The following is a 12197-nucleotide window of genomic DNA, read 5'->3' on the forward strand; positions in this document are numbered from 1 at the left end:
CTAATAAATGTGTATTGCATGCTTCATGGATGCCAGACATAGTGTTAGACATTGAATTTTATTAAATAAGAAGCAAATATTTTAAATTTATATTAGTTAGAAGTATTCTGTGCTATGACACAAAGATAACTCATTGCCCTAAGGGATTAAGAATACTGTGTTTTAAAATATATTTTTATGTGTTTTATGTTATATATAAGTATATTTAAAAATACACATACATGCATATATGCATACTGGAAGTATTTTAGTAAAATATAACTACCTGGAAGCATCCTAGGATTTAGATACTGTATGCAACCTTTGCTATATCCAAGTACACATGTATAGATATTTGTTGTTTTACTTGTTTTAGATCCTGCCTAGGATTGAGATGTGCTCAAAATAAACATATCAACGCATACTTATAGGATACTCAGAGTGAAAATAAGAGACACTAGATTCCTAGGGAAAGGGGAAAGCGATAGCATTGGGAAACAGAGTCAAAGTGTAATCCCAGGCTGGACGTGGTGGCCCACGCCTATAGTCACAGCACTTTGGGAGGCCAAGGTGGGAGGATTGTTTGAGCTTAGGAGTTCAAGACCAGCCTGGACAACATAGTGAGACCTTGTCTGTACAAAAATTTCAAAAAAAAATTTTTAGTGGCACATGCCTGTAGTCTCAGCTACTGGAGGGGCTGAGGCAGAAGGATGGCTTCAGCCTAGGAGGTCAAGGCAGCAGTGAGCCCAAGATTACGCCACTGCACTCCAGCCTGGGTGGCAGAGTAAGACCCTGTCTCAGAAAAAAAAAGTGTAATCCCAGTAACTGGTGCCGTTTTGCCTTAAACATTCTAGAAACTAATGGAAAAAAGGGAAATGGGTTGTATAGCCTTATGCAGTTAAAGAGAGACTTTCAGTTCTCCAGAAGTTTTTCATGGCACTATCTTCTAGAAAGCATTTGCCACATCGATCTTTATTTGAACAGCAAAAGATTGTTGTTACCATTATGTTGCATATTTTATGTTGCCCTTTCTATTGTTGATCCACACTGACAGTCAAATGCGTAAGTTGAGTGAAAGCATTTTTGTAGGGGGATCCAGCTAATGAAGCCAGTATCTTTGAGAACTTAGAAAAATAGATGACTAACATGGACTTTGGGTTGGGTTTCTTAATTTTTTGGAAATTTTTCTTCATAGTGTTAGCCTGAATAGTGTATCTCTTAAACCAAAGAAACAAGCCAGATTTTTGTCTCTACCACCCCATTCCCTTCTCTAGGATTGAAATGTCAAAGGATGCACTTCCTGAGAAGGCCTGTCAGTTGGACAGTCGCTATTGGAGAATAACAAATGCTAAGGGTGACGTGGAAGAAGTTCAAGGACCTGGAGTAGTTGGTATGGAACCCAAGATTTAGGTTTATACCTTAATTCCTTAGAAGAAGTCTTAGACTTTGCATCATAAATATAACATAAAAGGTCATTATCCTATTAATTTAATCCCTTAAGCATTAACTTTTCTAAAATAATAGCAAACTCAATTATTCAGGGATTGATTTCCCTTTCTGTGGATCACCTGGGGTTCTTTGCTTTTCCTTCATTTTTTTTTTTTAACTGGTTCATTATTCATTATATTTTGTGGGTTAGAACACATAGGGCAGAAAGGGGAAATAAATTTTGTATTGGTCATGTTTTTTTGAAGTTTGGGGGGAAATGTTAAAATTAATGGCATGAATTTTTATTGTTTGTGGATTTCAGTCACTTTAGTTGTGGTTACCATTGTCATTTGGCTTTCTTAAAGATTATGATTATCTGAAGTCTCTGAGCCCTCAGATTCTTCAGGTTTGAATATGTGCTCCAGAAAAATAACATATTTATGCTATGTACTTATGTTATCAGTCCTAAGCATATGCAGAATCCAGTTTAAGGTTTTCTAAATTCATTGCTATGAATAGATCTACATGTTTACTTAACAAATTTTTTTTCCTGGGCTTGAGTCCAGGAATTTTTTCTGGATCTAGTGCTAAGAGAGAGGCTTTATTAAACCACAGTTCTTTTTCTGCCATTTGGTCCGTGGTGTAAGGACTCTCCCTTGTGAGTGCCATTTTGTCTGATCTGAATGCTTAGGATGCATCTTCACAGTTTTAGGTTTCTGTTTCTTGCTACTTTAAAAATATTTAGATTACCCTTATCTCTGTTTGAACTGGTGTCTGTAATGCTTTTTATTACTCATATTTTAAAGGTTGTGTCTTCAATGCCTCAAAGCTTTTTGAAAAAGAAACATGCCTGTTCTGTTTTGTTTGTTTGTTTGTTTTTCACTAGATACTTCCCACCTTCTACATTGTAGGGAATTTGAGGAATACATTAAAAAAATGTTGAGAGGGCTAGGCGCAGTGGCTCATACCTGATATCCCAGAACTTTGGGAGGCCAAGGTGGGCGAATCACCTGAGGTCGGGAGTTTGAGACCAGTCTGGCCAATGTGGCAAAACCCTGCCTCTACTAAAAATACAAAGATTAGCCGGGCATGGTGGCAGGCACTTGTAATCCCAGCTACTTGGGAGGCTGAGGCAGGAGAATCGCTTGAACCTGGGAGGTGGAGTTTGTAGTGAGCTGAGATCATGCCACTGCACTCCAGCCTGGGCAACAGAGCAAGACTCTATCTCAAAAAAAAAAAAAAGGTGAAGAGGAATAAAATACCTACTCATTGTCCTATCACTGTTAACATTTTGTTACATTTTCTTTTGGAATTTTTTTTTCTAACTGTGCATTTACTATTATGTAGTTTACATAATGCCATGGAGACCATACCTTATTTATTGTAATAAATGAATTTTATACTTTGGTTTATTGTTACTGTTTTCCCTGCAGGTGAATTTCCAATCATCAGCCCAGGTCGGGTATATGAATACACAAGCTGTACCACATTCTCTACAACATCAGGATATATGGAAGGATATTATACCTTCCACTTTCTTTACTTTAAAGACAAGATCTTTAATGTTGCCATTCCCCGATTCCATATGGCATGTCCAACATTCAGGGTGTCTATAGCCCGATTGGTAAGTTAAATTTTCCTCTAGTGCTGATTTACGTGACTTTGTAGGGTTAACACTGCAGATAAGGCAGGCAAGTAGTTAAGTTTATAAATTGCATTCCAGAGAACCGTAGAGATTTTGAGGAAATATCTTGGGGGTCATGTGAATTTATTGAGAGAAATGGACAAGTAAACGAGGCTCCATAGTCTCTAACCAGAGAATTTCTGCTATCTGTTTTAAAGATTCAACTTCTTTTTCACTGTTCAGTGGCCTAAATGTTTTAGATTAGGAGAAATACCACATTAGACCAGTTAGAATCAGCTTTAAGACTGGGAAAACAACTTCTTACAGTGTTTTTGCTCAAACTTCCAATTTAATGTCAAATAAACAAATATTCCAAAAAGATCGTTATAAAGAAAATTTAATGTGTAGATGTATACTTTTGGCAGTCTCTCTGGGATCATTTCTTAAGTCAACTAGGTATATTTTTAAAATCTTGTTTTTAGGGTTACCTTATGACAAGGGTAACAGTAACCCCAATCTTAGAGACTATAACATGATTAAAGAAAATTATGAAGCTCCAGTTATACAATGGGGATAAAATATGAATTATATACCCAGAGTGCAATTGAGTTGTAGGTGTTGAATCTTTGGAAAACACCCTCTAGCTTCTGGAATGACCCTGATGGATGGGTATAAATTTGGGAAGATGGACATGATATTAATCTGACCCAGAGCTGACACATTTTCAACTCCAGTTTGGAAAGAGAAGGCTGATAATGAGACTTTGGGCCATTACCTGTGTGGCATATCTAGTGAAAAGAATCTACAGTGTGCGTTTGGAAGTGAAGATTTAGCTTTCTTCCCAGTGGAGGAATGCCAGAAACTGTATTTCCAGTACTGGAAATTTGCTACTTAGGATAACAGAATTCCTTTTTTGACTGGCCCAGTATCTGTATGAGTTTGGAATAATCTTATCCTTACATGTTTGATATGATTCATCAGTGAAGTTATCAGGGGCTAGAGTTCTGTTTGTGGAAAAATTTTGAAATTTGAATTTAATTTCTTTAATATTCATATTTTCTATTTCTTCTTGTTTCAGTTTTGGTAATTTGTGCCTTTCAAGGAATTTGTCCATTCCATCTAAATGTTGAATTTATTGGTATAAAGTTATTGACAGTATTCCCTTGATATCCTTTTAATGGCTACAAAAGCCATAATCACATGTCCTCTTTTGTTCTTAATATTGTTAATTTATATCTTTTGTTCATTGCTTTAGCTAGGGGTTTATAATTTTTATTGATCATTTAAAGGAGCAACTTTTGGTTTTACTAATTTTCTCTATTTGCTTATTTTCTTTGCATTGATTTCTGCAGTTATCTTTATTTCTTTCCTTTTACTTTGAGTTTAATTTGCTTTTCTTCTAGCTTTTTTAAGGTAGAAGTTTATATTAGTAATTTTAGACCTTTTTTCTCTCCAAGCACTGTTTTAGCTGCATTTCACAAGTTGTGATGTGTTTTCATGAACATGTAGTTCAAAATAGTGTTAGATTTCCCTTGTAATTTAATTTTGATCTATGACTTTTCTAGAAATGTGTTAATTTTCAAACATTTGGGGAGTTTTCAGTTATCTTTTGACTATTGATTTTTTAAATTTATTGTGGTTGGAGAATTTGCTCTGTATTTTCAATCCTAAATGTTTTATGGCCCAAAATTATGGTTTATCTTGGTAAGTGATCCTTGTATATTTGAAAATAATGTACATTCTGCTATTTTGGGGAATATTATTCTACAAATGATAGGTCAAATTGGTTGACAGTGTTTTTCAAGTCTTCTGTATACTTGTTGATTTTTTTTTTTTTTTTGGTCTTTGTTCTATCAACAAGTGAGAGATGATTGTTGAAATCTCCAAATATAATTATAGTTTTTTGTTTCTCTTTTTAGGCCTATCAGGTTTGCTTCATGTATTTTGAAGCTGTATAATTATATGCAAATATGCTAAGGATTATGATGTATTTTTAATGACATAATTCTTTCATCATTATGAAATCTCCATCTTTATTGCTGATAATATTCCTTGTCCTAAAGTTTAAAGAGCATTGAGGTTTGTTTTGGTAGGCAGTTGAGTTACTATTGGGTCAACTTGATCCTTTGGCATCTTGTTTGTTTTTAATGTTTGTTAGGGTGGGTGTAAAGTAGTCTTTATTTAAGGACAGTGGTTGTCAGCTTTCAGTCTCATGACCCCCTGAAACTCTAAAAACTTATTGAGGACTCCGAAGAATTCTTGCTTGTGTTGATTGTATTAACACTTACCATATCAGAAATTAAAACTGAGAAGGTTTTACAAGATTTACTTATTAGTTCCTTTTTAAATGACAATAATAAACCCATTTCATGTTCAGCTCTCCCTTAACTATGTTCTTTCTTATTAGTTTTCGTTTCCTTCTAACCACAAATAAACATATAAAATCTTGACCTACCTTGTGGAAAATGTTTTCTCTCAAGGATGAGAAATAAAATGAGAATTCTGGACTTACTTCTTACCGACATTAAAAAAGCCATGGGGGTTGTATTTGTTGACCTTTCCTGCTTGAATATTAGTTTCCTGATATGGAGAATTGTTCTGTTTTTTCATCCTCTACCAGTCTGATTAATTCGTAGGCTTAACACTTCCTTTTTCTTTCTCCTTGAAATGCCTCTTGGAAATATGCATTAGTTGGTCTTATGTCTTTTCTTGGTCTAGGTGGTATGCGTGTTTGGCTTGTTGGGGGCACTTTTAGAGGCTCCGGCTGCACATTTCCACTCTCTCTGTGTTCCTTTCTGCATCTGCTGTGTGTGTGTGTACACTTTTTTTCTGAGCAATCTCTCTCCTTAGCCACATTGAGTTCTTTAACAGTTTTTCTGTTTTCTTCTTCATTAAGATAATTAATAATCATACTACTCAGATAACATGTTTTAGAACTTCCCAAGCCTTTCCCTTTCCCACCTTTTGGACCTCCTAACTGAATTTCAAAGTCTTCATTCCTTAGATTAAACAAATAAATCCAAAGATAAAAAGAATGTAATGTCTTATAAGTCATATCAGTGTATATTTTCTCTGTTATTGTTAGTGTTATAATAAATCCTAAGTGACACATTTCCTTTCTCCTACATTAATTCATTTGCTTGTACAACAGCTATTTATTGAGTACTGTGATAAACAATATAATCAAATTCCCTGCCTTGAAATTTACATTCCAATTCAAAGAGACAAACTGTAACAATAAACACTGTGTCCTTATGTTAAGTAGTAATAAGTGCTATGGAGAAACAGCAGAGTAAAAGAGATAAAGAATGTATTGTTAGGTTGTTCTAATATAAAGATGGGTCAGGAGAGACCTCAGTGACATTTAAGCTGAAACGTGAAAGGAGCAGAGGGAATTAGGTGGATATGTGGGAGATGAGTGTTTGAAGCAAAGGAGCAGCACATGTGGAGGTTCTGAAACAATAATGTGCTTAGTGTGCTTGACCCAAGGAGGCCAGTGTAGCTGGAGTGCAGTGAACTATGGGGAGAGGGACTGGAGATGAGATCAGAGGGATAATGGGGTGCTGGATCACGCAACACCGTAAAAGCCTTGGTGGAAGGACTCTGGCTAACATCATGCCCCAGGTTGCCCCTTACTTTCCAGAGTACCCAGTAGGTCCTTACTGTTCAGAATTCTGTTCAATGTAGCAACTCCTCCCGTTGTGTCTTCAAATGTGTGAGAGAGAACATTGACAGCAGAGTTAAGTCATGGCTTGAGTAGAGACATTGCATGGGCAGAATTGACATTTCCAAGAGATATTCAGATGCACGTTCAACATCACTACTGTCCTAATCTGAGAGCCTCCAACAAGGTAATTTAAAAATAGAGGCTGTCATTTCCCTCCAGTGTGGGTTGATCTTAGGTATGTACTTAAAATGAATTGGCAAAGTGACACTGTGATTTCTGAGTTAGAAAAAGGTAATATTCCTTCAGCCTAGAGTTCTCTCTCTCTCTCCTGGGATATGTGTCTTTGACACCCTGAGCCACCATGTAAGAAGTCCAGCTACCATGAAGCTGTCATGCAGAAGAGACCATGTAGAGACATCACATAGAGATAGAGGGAGGCACCCAGGAGCCCCAGCTGTTTCAGATTCCAGATATTTGGATCATCACGCGCGGGTACCAGAGATGTGAATGAAGATGCTTGTGAAATGACTGCAGTTCCATCTACCATCTGACTGCAACGTCACGGGAGACCCCAACCCAGAACCACTCCACTGAATACCTCCCAAATACCAACCCACATGAACCATGAGAGACAATAATGACTGTTGTTGTTTCAAGCCACTAAAAAAATAAAAGTATTTTTTTAAAAAGTAGAGGCTACTGATGGTTGAATTGAAATGATGTGTCTTTATAGTAGGAGCTCAATAAAAATCTTAGAGTTCTTGTTGACAGTGCATAAAAGTTACCAGTAGAGGTCATACTTGATTAATATTTTCATATCCTCTTTTCTGTAAGTATATAGATTAATAATTATTATTCAGTGTATGAATATAAGTTCAGTAAAACTGTATCTTGGATTTTACAAGTGGTCTGTTTGCTACCTTCTATGAATTACCAACTACTGTATAAAAAATAAGTACTGGCTTAGTGAAATATTCATCCATTAAAACCATACTGAGCCGGGCTGCGTCGCATGCACCTGTAGTCCCAGCTACTCGGGAGACTGAGGTGGGAGAATTGGTTGAGCCCAGGAGTTCGAGGCTAGCCTAGGCAACATAGCAAGAACTTGTCTCTAAGAAAACTTTAAAATAAACAATTTTTTTAAAAAGAAGATCTTCCATTAAACAACAACAACAAAAACCACACTGAACATTATTTAACACAAGATACAAAATCCACTCCAGAATGTTGCATCAACATGTGTGTTGTGAGAATGCACTGTTCAAGTCTATGGAAATTCATATTTGGCATGTCTGGTTGTTTGAATTCTAGATAAATGAGAATTTACATGAAATAACTGTAAAAAACTGATAGATGCTCTTCTTATCAAAAGATTGTTTTCTCTTTAAAGGAAATGGGTCCTGATGAATATGAAGAGATGGAAGAAGAGGAGGAGGAGGAAGAAGAGGAAGACGAGGATGATGATTCAGCAGATATGGATGAATCAGATGAAGATGATGAAGAGGAGAGACGGAGGAGAGTCTTTGACGTTCCCATTCGCAGACGCCGTTGCTCACGCCTTTTTTAGCAAGCCTTCTGCTGATGGAAGCACTAGGATGATTCTAGGCTGTTAAATAGATTTCTCAATAATGTAAATAACTAAATTGTTCTCTGCATATAGCAGGAAGACTAGCATGAAATATTGTTTCAGGCCCTGGGTTCTATGTGACACTACATTAGGAATTGGATTGTTTGGGTTTGCTTTGTGTTTTTGAGGTAGAGGAGGAAATGGGAATCTTTTTTTTCTCTTCCAGGAGTCAATGGAAGAATAGTTCTCTAGCTAAGGAACAGACATACCTTTGTTTTCAAATATTTTATACTTACAAAAATCTAGAAATGGAGAGGGAATTGTTTTGAATAAGGATTTAAAATACCTGCACAAGGATAGAGAGAAACTATGTGACTGATTCTGTGAAAAGACTTGCAGTTGTGAGTTATTTAGAAATGATCAAAATTTGTAATTAGGCTAATCCATTTAGTGATTCCTAATATTTTGTACTCACAGAGAACTAATTGACTAAACAACTTGAACGCTAGTGGTTTGTCCTTAGACAATCTGTCTTTGAATTTAAAGTCTTTATCGCTAAGACCTTGACTTTAAATTTTTCATCACTACGACCTTGAATTTAATTTCAGGTCTTCAACATGATGACCTTGAATTTAATTTAAAGTCTTCAACACTATGCGCTTTATCACATTATTCACAGATGCATTTTTGAAATGTAGTATGTAAAAGTATGTAATGTGCTGTTTATTAACAAAAGATTGTTCACAACATCTCATGTAGTTTAAATTTGTAAATACTGCTGCTGTTTGGTTCTCCTTTATACATTTGACTGTCTTTGTGATAAGTGACATGAATTTTATGTTAGGATTAAGTATGTTTTCCTGAAACTTGGATTTTTTTTTGTAATTAAATAATTGAGAGTTAAGAATGAAATACTTCAAGTGTTAAAAAACTCACATTTTAAAAACAAATTTTGGTTCCAACTCTGTATTTTGTATAATTGCCTGTTTTCCATAAACTAGTATTAGTCAGCCTTTGCTTTTAAGGTAGAAGATGGGATGGATTCTTGGTGACCTGCTGCAAATGTAGCAGGCCCGCTCAAAGTCATCTCCTAGCTTTGACTGTACCCTCTTGTGTGCTCCACCGTCCATTTTCCCCAATAACAGTTATTTTGTAGAGAAAACTATAAGAAAAGGAAGTGGCATTCAAGGCTAAGCAGCTGCCATTAGGGACCATGAAGACAAACTTACCCTTTCATATTCACACATGTCACAATGTTCTGAAATAGACTGTCATTTTTCCTGTTTACTTTTCATTTAGTAGAGTATAATCAGGCTATCAAATCCTATTATGGCTATGTTTTGTTTTGTTTTGTTTTTGTTTTTTTTTTTGAGATGGAGTCTCGCGCTCTCACCCAGGCTGGAGTGCAGTGGCGCCATCTCAGCTCACTGCAAGCTCCGCTTCGAGGGTTCACGCCATTCTGCTGCCACAGCCTCCCGAGTAGCTGGGATTACAGGTGCCTGCCATGAGGACCGGCTAATTTTTTTGTATTTTTAGTAGACACAGGGTTCACCATGTTAGCCAGGATGGTCTTGATGTCCTGACCTCGTGATCTGCCTGCCTCAGCCTCCCAAAGTACTGGGATTAACAGGCGTGAGCCACCACACCTGGCAGCTATCCTTTTTTGAAAATAAGTCAATTGTCTTTGTTTAGTTTGTTATAACAAAATACCTTAGATTGAGTAATTTACAAACAATAGAGATTTATTGCTCACAGTTCTGGAGGGTGGGAAGTTCAAGATCAAGGCATCAGCAAATTTGGTGTCTGGTAAGTACCCTCCCTCTGCTTCAAAGATGGTACCTTCTTGCCATGTCTTTATGTAGTGGAAAGGGCAAACAAACTTCCTCAGGCCTCTTTTGTAAGGGCACTAATCCCCTTCATGAGGGCAGAGCCTAAAGGCCCTACCTCTTAATATTATTGCTTTAGGGATTGGATTTCAACAATTTTTGGGGAACACAAACATTCAGACCATAGCGTCAAACCACTTAATTTTTTCAAAACCAAACTTTTCCAATAAAGCAGTAATCAAAAACTAGTAAACCTTGGCAATTAAAGCTAGCCCTGGAATCCCTTGCCAGTTTTTCTTTCTCTTCTGGATGACCTCTCTATTTCCAGAGTACTTACGATGCCCCAAATCTCCCTTCCAACCCTGTGTAACCCTTGCTCCTCAGAATGCTTTGATTTGCTTTATCCTCTCGTCAGAATTCACATTCTCTTATTTGTTGAATGAGTGACCTTTAGTTCATACTAAGGTGTAGTTTTTTGTTTGTTTTTTTCAGACAGTCTCTCTGTGTCTCCCAGACTGGAGTGCAGTGGCATGATCTCGGCTGACTCCAACCTCTGCCTCCCAAGTTCAAGTGATTCTCATGCCTCGGCCTCCAGGGTAGCTGGGATCACAGTTGTGCACCACCATGCCCTTTTTTGCAATTTTAGTAGAGCCAGGGTTTTGCTATGTTGACCAGGCTGGTCTCAAACTCCTGTCTTCAAGTGATCCTCCTGACTCAGGCTCCCAAAGTGTTGGGATTACAGGCATGAGCCACTGCGCCCGGCCTAACGTGAAGTTTGCTGGTAACAAGCTTCTGTATTTTCTGCCATTGGCAAGAATACTTATTCACACATAATAGGAATTTAACAGTTGGCATTAACATTGCCCAAACCAGACTCTACTTTTGGTGGAGAAAAGGCCATTTCTGACTCTGAGGCCCCTTGAAAACACAACCGATTTTTTTTTTTACTAATTTCTCTGAGGCTTGATGTATCACTAGAATAAGACAAATACCTAAATTAACAGTAGCTTAAATAGTTTGGGGGTGGTTATTCTTGCAAATAGTCAGAGGTAGCTAGTTCAAGGCTGACACGATGACACTGGTGTTATCAACAGTTCAAATTGGCTCCATCTTTCTGTCTTGCCATCCTTAGCACAAGACTTTTCCTCTCAGAGAAGATCATGGTTGCATACTGGCTGCTGCAGTCATATTGTATTCACAAAAGGATGATGATAACAAGGTAAAATGAAGTGGAAAATGAAAAGTGAGACATGAGGCTGGAGAGGTAAACTAGTCAGGTCTCTAGCAGCTGTGTGGAAGGCAAGCAGGGAAGGGGCAGGGGATGCAGGAATAAACATGGGCCACATGGGGGCCTGGTATAAAGGAATTGTAATGGCTCAAGTAATGCAAACTACAGATCTGAATTAGCACAGTAGCAATGTCAAGAGGGAATGAAATTGAGATACTGAAATGGTAAAATAGGCAGGAATGGCTGAGTAGATGTGAGGAAGTGGAAGAGGTCAATGTTGATTCCTAGGTTTCTGTTTCATTTACGGAAAAAATGCAGGAAAAGCAGTCAATCTTTAAAGATGAATTAAGATTTGTGCACATCACGTACAAGATGTCTGTGGAACATGTAAGTGGAGACGTTCAGCAGTCAGCTGGATATGAATATTAAGATAGGGGGAGTGGTCAGGGATGGAGATTGAGACTTTTGAATAATCTGCAAACACATACATCCTGAGGTAAAAGAGTAGGTACACTATTAGGTACACTATAGTCTCCCAGGGAGCACATATAGCCATGGTTCTCAGTCTAATCCTGGGACACCAAATTATTAGTGGATAAAGGAAAAGAATCTCAAGACCAAATGGTCAAGAAACTGGGAACTAAACCAGGAGAGAGTGGCATATCAGAAGCCAAGCGTGTCAAGGAAGGAATAGCTAATAGGATGTGTGTAAGGTAATGCACATGAAAGAGCTTTGGAAATCATCTTAGGAAATATACAGTATTAGCTGTTTTAAGGAGACATGCTTTAAATATCAAAGCAAGTCATCCTGATTTTAAAAACTCTCACTTGTATTGAGGAATACCAGGATTTGAGCACCACCAAATGGAACTCATTCC

General features: G+C 37.3%; 1 protein-coding gene across 2 annotated transcripts in view; it reads left to right on the forward strand.

Annotated features, from left to right (window-relative positions):
* FBXO3 (F-box protein 3) overlaps positions 1 to 9215 on the forward strand; it is a 34181-nt gene extending 24966 nt beyond the window's left edge. Inside the window, exons 9-11 of one of the 2 annotated variants that reach the window (XM_008002455.3) lie at positions 1254 to 1369; positions 2841 to 3031; positions 8089 to 9215. In XM_008002455.3, the coding sequence (XP_008000646.1) occupies positions 1254 to 1369; positions 2841 to 3031; positions 8089 to 8265 (484 nt within the window). In that variant the 3' untranslated portion in view covers positions 8266 to 9215. Of the gene's footprint in view, positions 1 to 1253; positions 1370 to 2840; positions 3032 to 4109; positions 5482 to 8088 lie in introns of those variants that run through there. The other variant, XM_008002464.3, reaches the window with a different exon arrangement.
* Positions 9216 to 12197: the final 2982 nt, after the last annotated feature.

Source organism: Chlorocebus sabaeus, chromosome 1, assembly GCF_047675955.1.
Source record: "Chlorocebus sabaeus isolate Y175 chromosome 1, mChlSab1.0.hap1, whole genome shotgun sequence".
NCBI classification, from domain to species: Eukaryota; Metazoa; Chordata; class Mammalia; order Primates; family Cercopithecidae; genus Chlorocebus; species Chlorocebus sabaeus.